Source organism: Abrus precatorius, unplaced genomic scaffold (genome assembly GCF_003935025.1).
Source record: "Abrus precatorius isolate BTA unplaced genomic scaffold, Abrus_2018 Scaffold9, whole genome shotgun sequence".
NCBI lineage: Eukaryota > Viridiplantae > Streptophyta > Magnoliopsida > Fabales > Fabaceae > Abrus > Abrus precatorius.
The window spans coordinates 21,687,720-21,695,563 of NW_020874439.1; the positions used below are offsets into that span (position 1 = coordinate 21,687,720).

Genomic DNA, 7,844 nt, shown 5'->3' on the forward strand with positions numbered 1-7,844 from the left:
TTGAATAAATTCAGCACTAAGGGTAAGAGAATTGTAAAAACAAAATAGGAGGTAAGAGAATTGCATTGCATGACGAACAGTTCCTAACAATATGGTAACAGAGACACATTAGCCCGTCAAACCATAACATGACACCACCCTGCCCCCAATTGCTACCCCTTCATTTCAAGTTGACAGAAGCACCTTAAAAAAACACTTAAAAAAATAATCAAACATCATAGAAGGTGTCTGTGATCTAATTGGCAGGGTCCCAGATTTAATTACACGCTAGATTCTGTTAGAGAGTGAAAGTAGAGGATTCTCGGGTCTGCATGTATTTTTGTTACATCATGTGAATATATTCTTTATATATATATATATATATATTGGAATGCTTTAGAACTATTGGGAATCAAAGTCGGGTTTTGATGGATAGTCAAGACCTTGGAGAGCTGGCATCCTTCGAATATCTTCTTCAGAATAAGCAGGTATCAACCAGTATTTCTTGTCCATCCCAAAAACCTGATATATCAAACCAACATCAATTATATAATGTGACCTAATGATCTTCCATAATTCACTTAACTATTTATATCAAAGTTTGACTTTACTCTTTATTTATTTTATTCTTAAATTCATAATTTTTAGACCCTAATCATGACACAAACCTCATAAGAAATCTAACACTTGACAACTTAATTAGCCACATCATTATCAAAGACAGAAGGTACTGAATTTAAAAAGTTAAGGAATAAAACCAAGAACGCTATCCGACTAAAATAAAAATCTCACAAAATATACAAATCAAAAGCATATTTAAATCTACATAATTCAATAATAATACCAGAATAGGAGATTCAAAAAGAAAAACATCACAACTCACATGGTCTACTAGCACATGTATTTATTTGTCATGACCCAACTATCTCAATATCGGATTTGAATCCTCTCCAATTATTAAATAACACAATATGTTCCTTCTGGAAAGTGGTATACAGTTTTTATCGTGCCCATGAAGGACCCACTGTAATGGGTTATAATAGACTACACTAGTTTTTTTAAGGAAAAAATAAAATAAAATAAAATATATATATATATATATATATTTTTTTTTTTTTTTTAATTTTTTTTTTCTCGCTAAGTCATACCCTAGCAAAAATCCTAAAAAGAAAATTAAAACAGACATTAAGGTGGGCTTTGCCAAACTTAAAAAACTAGATAATTAGGTACCATGGAGCCGGTTTTTAAATTTAAGTTTTTCATGAGCATTATAAACTTCAAAAACTGGTTAAAAACAAAAACAATGTAAACTTGGTTTTATTGTATTCCATTGTTATGAATGGTTTGTTTTCTTTTTTACATTATTTCTTGACATTCTTTTAAATATTAAATAAAATCTTTCCTTATCTATGTTGCTTCATTCTATATATTTAAATCTGTAAATGATTTTAAAACTGGTTAAAGAAAATTTTAAACCAAACTAAGAATAAATAAACACTAGTTAAAAAAAAAAAAAAAACAGAATTATACGACTAGTTTATCTTAAACAATTGCAAACCAATTTTGAAGATTGTCAATTTGCCCTTTAATTTTCAGAAGTTACCATGATTCCTTGTAGAGACAATATGACCACCCTAAAATAGTACAAAAGTTTAAAGAGATAAAAAATTACAGGATCCAACGAACATTTTGCAGTGTCTATACTTTTATTGGCAACAACAGTGGAGTAAAATTATTTTCTATTTATTTTCACAGAAACATAGTAAAAGAGTTGTTCTTTCATCTGAATATCTAGTTCTTTTACAAACATAAACATGCATAAGTGAATATTTGAAAAACCTACACATATCACATTATGCTATTGCTTCAAGCATTCTTACTTTGAAAGAGGTAGACCTAAGAATATGAATGAAATTTTGTTTACACCATTAGTTTCAACTGGCTAGATTGTAACCAACACACGAGGAAAAAGGGTGGCAAAAGAACTGTGTGAAAATTAGTTCATGCTAGCTAGATAGAGATGCCATTGTCTTTTCAATATTCAAAACAGCAAGATCATGTTATCGTAAATGGATTTTATTCAAGTTTTAACAGCATTTATCAGAGAATTTTTATGCAGTCAGCAGGAAGATTAACCAAAACAAAACGTAAAAAGAGAGTGATGTAAAACAGTGCAAGTCAGTGAGTATAAGACAACATACACAGACCTGTTCAAAATTTTTTCGACGACCAAGGTCATAACGCCATTTTGGAGTAGTTTTCTTCTCATATGCCTGCTCACAATGAGGAACAAAATTTGGTCGGTGATAAATAATTCTTAATACAATAAGAAAAAGCACACAAAAGAATTATATAGAAGAATACAGTAACATTTTCACAACACACTCGCACAAAAGCATTTACCTCTGCACCATCGGGTACAGTTTGTGTCATATAATATTCAATTCAAATGCTACTATGAGCAGAACAGTTTCCTCATGTTGAACTCATGAAAAAAATGTATTAGGGATCTACTTTCCCAAATCAAAAGAGAAAAACAAGAACACAATTTTCTCTAGCTTATTTTTATGCAAAAGTTTACCTCAATAGTGGTCGTATTAGCAGCCACCAAAGAAATGTGCATGATGAGAAATCCTAAGACGCTCAGTGCAAAGGCCAAGTTCAAAACTGCAGGTAATCCAACACTGTTAAAGAAATTCATAGATCGAACCAACAGCTAGAACCATGTTCTGCGACCCTACCAAAAGCAAGAAAAGTTGTAGCAAGAGAGCCAGGTGTTCCAGGAATTTCTCCATCACTAAAGAACGCGATGAAATGCGGCAGTAAGGATGCAGTCACAAGAGTCGTCTCAAGAAAAGTGTAGAACTGCAATAAGATTTAATCAAATCATATTAACCAAGGTAAGTATTTTGAGCTGGCAGCAATAATTAAACAAATTAACATCTATCAATGTTATTGTAACCGGAAAAATATGAAGACTTACTACGTATATGTCAAATCATACACTTCATACCAATCACGTGTTAATTTGCAAAATAATCACAGCCTCAATATGGGCCACTTGGAAAGCATCATGAACATAATGTTAAGACCTAGAATGAAATTCACATTAATCTGCCCACTGGAATTGAAATTAAAAGCAACAAAAAAATAGCTTCTGTTATTCGCTACTTTAGACAGAAAAAGCCATTTTCCCTTCACCTCCCCATCAACTATGGCTCCCAAGGTGAATAATTAGCAAAAAAACCAATATCACAATTTGGATAACATTAGCTTCCCAAAGAAAGTTTCTGACTAGGGGTATTGACTACAAAAGTTTCTGACAGCATAGCTTAGCCTCTAAACCATGAAACATGACAAGTCTACTTTTAAGACTACCCACTCTTCATTGTCATAAATAAGTTCTACTTTCAGTCCACCACTATTAGTCTAGAGTTCCATCACACTAGTACAAAAAAGACATTTTACAACAGGCTTTTACATTGGTTAATAAATAACCGATTTAATAAAAAAAAGCGGTGACATTTTTGAAATAACAGAAACTTTTTAACATCAGTTGTAAAAATAACCAATGTAGAAAGTAAAAAAAACAAAAAAATAAAGAAAATGTTAGAATTTTGAAAAAAAAAGAAGTTTGTGTAAAGGGTTTTTGGATTAGATAGATCTCAAAAAGTAATATGAAATAGATATATAATATGCATAAATTAGAGTAATGTGCTAAAAGTTATGTCTATTTAAAGTTTACGATTAAAATTGTAGAACTTTTAATATTAGTTATTTTTGAAACTAACGTAGAAAATACTTTTTACATAAGTTGTTTTTGGAACCGATATAGAATCAATTTAAAATGGAAATATTTCATTTTTGCGCGCTAGTGCTTTCTACGTCTGTTTCAAGAACAACTGATGTAGAAAGTACTTTTTACATTAATTCCAAAAATAACTGATGTAAAAAATATTTTCTACATCAATTATTTCTAGAACTGATGTAGAATTAATTTAAAATGAAATATTTCAAAGGTGCATGCTAGTGAAATAACATAAATTGGAGTTGGTGAACACATATTTTTACTTACATTCTCAAGCTTCTATTAGGATTTTTACTTCATCATATGTTTTGTTACGCCATTAATGAAAACAAATTCTTATTAGGTATATTAATGATTTTATTTTGCTTCATTCTGTGTTTTCTTCTTCATTGATGAAGATCATATATTTTCAAACATTGTAAATTTTTTATTTACAGATTCAACAAAGATTGATAATAAACATTATATATCGAATAAGATTGAAGATGAACACTACATATTGATGAACATTGACAATGAATACCGCATATTTTTCATTAACAGACTCAATGAACATTAAATACCGAATAAATATTGACATGTAAGGAATGAACATCAACGCTATTGACATTAACAAACATTTCTAAACTGTATGAAGAACACTAACACCATTGATGAACAACGGAAATAACATTTCTTAGTTAAAGAATTGAAGTAAAATGTTTACGTTTTCTACATCGATTGGTTAACTGATGTAAAATTTCCCCACTTACTACATCCCTTTTATCTACATAGGTTCACCAATCAACATTAAAAGTCGTTTTTAACCGATATAAAAGGCCTTTTTTGTACTAGTGTAATTTGAACCATTAAAAATTGACACCCTATACAATTATTTCTATCTCACTTACTTTTTTTTCCCTATATACATGCATCCCAAAACTGCACACAAAAAACAAAAGGGCACCTAAACCCTAAAGGTGGTCCATTAACAAAGAAACATTTCTCATTGGCATCATGGTAGTCAAAATCGAGATTTTACGTAGGATCGGAGAGGGGATGAAAGATCGTAACTTGTAGGATTGTAACACGGATCGTAAGATCCTACAAAATTGTATAAATGCATGTAAAATAGTATAAATATAAAGATGGGGAAGTAAAACAAAGACAAATGAGGGAAGAGTTCAAACCAGAGACAAGAAAATGCTAAAAACAGAGACAGAGAAGAAGGAAAAGATGGATAAGGTAAGGTATTCCGTTAGAAAGACTATTTTACTCCTAAAAAAGATTTAAAATAAAGTCATTTTAAGGGCTAAAAGGGAAAGTCAGATTATTTTTAAAAATTAAGAAGTCTTTTTTACCCTTAAAAAACCCTAAAATTTGCTTCATTCTTGGGATAGAAAGGAAAAGTTGACTACTTATACTCCAGCGGCACTGTTGCACTGTGAATGAGGCTCCGATGGTTGCAAATACAACTAGGATGACCACCACAGCAAAATGCTCCACTTTGACAAGGTCGCCGGTGCAAAGCACAGTGCCGGCATAGACAAGTTCGCCGGAGCAGATACAGTCATCGGAGCGAAAGCTACAGGGATCGCAAACCAAAACAGAGCACAGAAAGCAGAAAATCCTAGACCAAATCACATAAAAAATCCAGTCGGGGAGCCAAATCACAGTCGCCGGAAAAACGCAGAGAAGTTGCACAACAGAGACGTAAAGTCTCGCTGAACAGAATGAAGAAGAAAGGAAGAAGTCGCGGAGTTTTTGGGATTTTAGGGTTCCAACTCCTTTAATGAAGTCGGGTCGGGTCGCGGGTCGTTGGCCCAAAATATCTTCTTCTCTGCATATCGGAATTGTGCGTTTTCAACGTTTTTATGTCCCAGCAAGAACGATCCCACCATTTCGTGTTCCCAACACCGACTCAGCACGGAGGCGTGGCTGGAGATCGTAGAATCGATTCTACGATCCAAAACGCGATTTTGACTACCATGATTGGCATAACACCTCTGCAAATGATAACATGAATATCACTAGGACTGTCCAGAATAAGGGCCCCTATCCAACTCAAAAACAGAGAAGTTTGATACACATTCCATAATTCAATAACATGGCTAGTTGGTGATATTTAAGTTCTTGACTGAAAAGGAAATTTTAAACCATGATAGAAGTAATTTAGTATGTGTATGTTTATACTTTCTAACTTATTGAACCCAGTGAGTAGCACAAGATTATTAGCACAGATCTGCAGCAAATCAGAGATATCAAATACAATCATTGCAAGTGAGAAATAATATACTTCACATGAGTAATAACTAGATAATAAAATAATAACTCCAGCTAAGGTGTCCATACCAAGAAAAGAAGGAAGTACTTGTAATTTAGAGCCCCAACACAGTTAACTACCCACACACAATGGTGGTCCATCTTCAACACGCAACGCCCACCTGGTGTAAAGCCAAAAACCGTCAAAGTCTGATTTGTTCCCAACGTGGCAACACAAAAATGGAAACACATGTTAAAACTCACAAACTGAACAATGATGGCATCGAGGCGGCTTGAGTTGATTGCACTTTCGACAGTACCGAACCCGTTGATTGGGATCAGAAGGCACGTTACTGAATTCTGACCCAACTAATGGATCAGCCTCTCCTCTTTCCGCATCAATCATAGGCCTCCAGTTTGGAGGGACACTACCCGGATCAGTAAAAACGACAGAGAAGTAACTCCATAATAGCATAACCAACTGCATAATCATGACAAAAATTCCAAATTATGATATCACTTCATTCACATACCAAAGAAACGACATCCCATTAATGCATTGAACTACTACATTACATAATTTTATGAGAAGCTGAAATCTCTATTCCACATTTCAAACAGTATATTCAAACTTCAACTGCTTCTCAAAATACTCAATCATTTCAGAATCATCATTTGAACAACACACTCTAGCTCATTATATAAACCCTATAAAGGACCATGCTTATCTGTTTGCAGCTAATTTTAATAAGTAATAAATTCCAACAAATTAACAAATAACTTATATTCTTAACCTGAATTTCCCATTAAAAAACCAAAGAATCTAAAAAATTAATAAACAACATACTCTAGCTCATTATATAAACCCTATAAAGGATCATGATTATCTGTTTGCAGCTAATTTTAATAAGTAATAAATTCCAACAAATTAACAAATAACTTATATTCTTAACCTGAATTTCCCATTAAAAAACCAAAGAATCTAAAAAATTAATAAATAAAAAACAAAAAACCACAGTCCTGGAAGCTTACCAAGCAATGAAACAAGATCAACACAGCCAAGGCAATTAGAAAATCAAACCCTCCAGCATATAAAGCAGGGCCATAATTCGTCAAAACAACAGCATAATAAGTGACACCAACGACCCCAAGAACCAACAATATCATGATCGAGCCCAATCCTCGCAGAGCCGTGCAGAACTTGAACACGTTCCAAGCCATCGTAGCTCCAGATCTATGCATACTCGAGAAACCCACCACGATTCAACCCCAAAGCTCGTTACTTATCGCTTTTCGCGGTGACCCCACAAACGAAACACGACCCAGTGCCCAGAAAAATCATCAATTTCCTCGAACAAAAAACATGGCGATGCTCCGACACGAACAGCCTCGGAGCAAAAACAAATCTGTTGCTCGCGTCGTGGATTTCTTATTCGGTCGGTGGGTTAGGTAAATCTAGGGTTTATGGAGAAAATTGGGTGGAAAAAGGGTGGCGATTTTGATTTTCGGGTGCTGCAAGTGAACACAGCACCTTGAGAGGGATGAAAATGCTGTGTGTTTTTTTTTTTTTTTAGTTTTCTTTTCTTCTAAATTCTAATATATATTTCTTTTAGAAAATTTATTACAAGAAAGTGAGCCAAGGTTATGTCACAAGTGATAAACTGGTGATTAGCCAGAAGTACTAGTAATTACACTTGAAGGTTTTTTTTAATAAATTACTGTGATGTGAAATTCTCTCTTTCTAACTACTACTATCATTATTTTATCAAATAAAATTATTGGTTGATTAGTTAGTTGTTGGCTATTATTATTATTA

At 33.2% G+C, this 7,844-nt stretch overlaps 1 protein-coding gene across 2 annotated transcripts; it reads right to left on the reverse strand.

Moving 5' to 3' along the window:
• Nucleotides 1-357: 357 nt before the first annotated feature.
• LOC113849593 (probable protein S-acyltransferase 14) lies at nt 358-7,622 on the reverse strand. 2 transcript variants are annotated; one of them, XM_027479602.1, is made up of 7 exons: nt 7,061-7,622; nt 6,293-6,509; nt 6,119-6,210; nt 2,721-2,844; nt 2,561-2,646; nt 2,187-2,252; nt 358-501 (listed from the first exon to the last, which is right to left on the reverse strand). In XM_027479602.1, exons 1-7 carry the CDS (start codon nt 7,268-7,270, stop codon nt 382-384), a joined length of 915 nt encoding a protein of 304 aa, XP_027335403.1. In that variant the 5' UTR covers nt 7,271-7,622; the 3' UTR covers nt 358-381. The 2 variants fall into 2 exon arrangements, with proteins under 2 accessions (XP_027335403.1, XP_027335402.1); XM_027479601.1 differs by having other exon boundaries at nt 2,181-2,252; nt 7,061-7,594.
• Nucleotides 7,623-7,844: the final 222 nt, after the last annotated feature.

Coding starts and splice junctions, on each gene's coding strand:
- LOC113849593 (XM_027479601.1), bottom strand. CDS start 7,270: ATGCATAGATCTGGAGCTACGATGGCTTGGAACGTGTTCAAGTTCTGC. Junction 6,510..7,060: donor TGATCTTGTTTCATTGCTTG/GTAAGCTTCCAG, acceptor ATGATTATGCAG/TTGGTTATGCTATTATGGAG. Junction 6,211..6,292: donor ATGCCATCATTGTTCAGTTT/GTGAGTTTTAAC, acceptor GCTTTACACCAG/GTGGGCGTTGCGTGTTGAAG.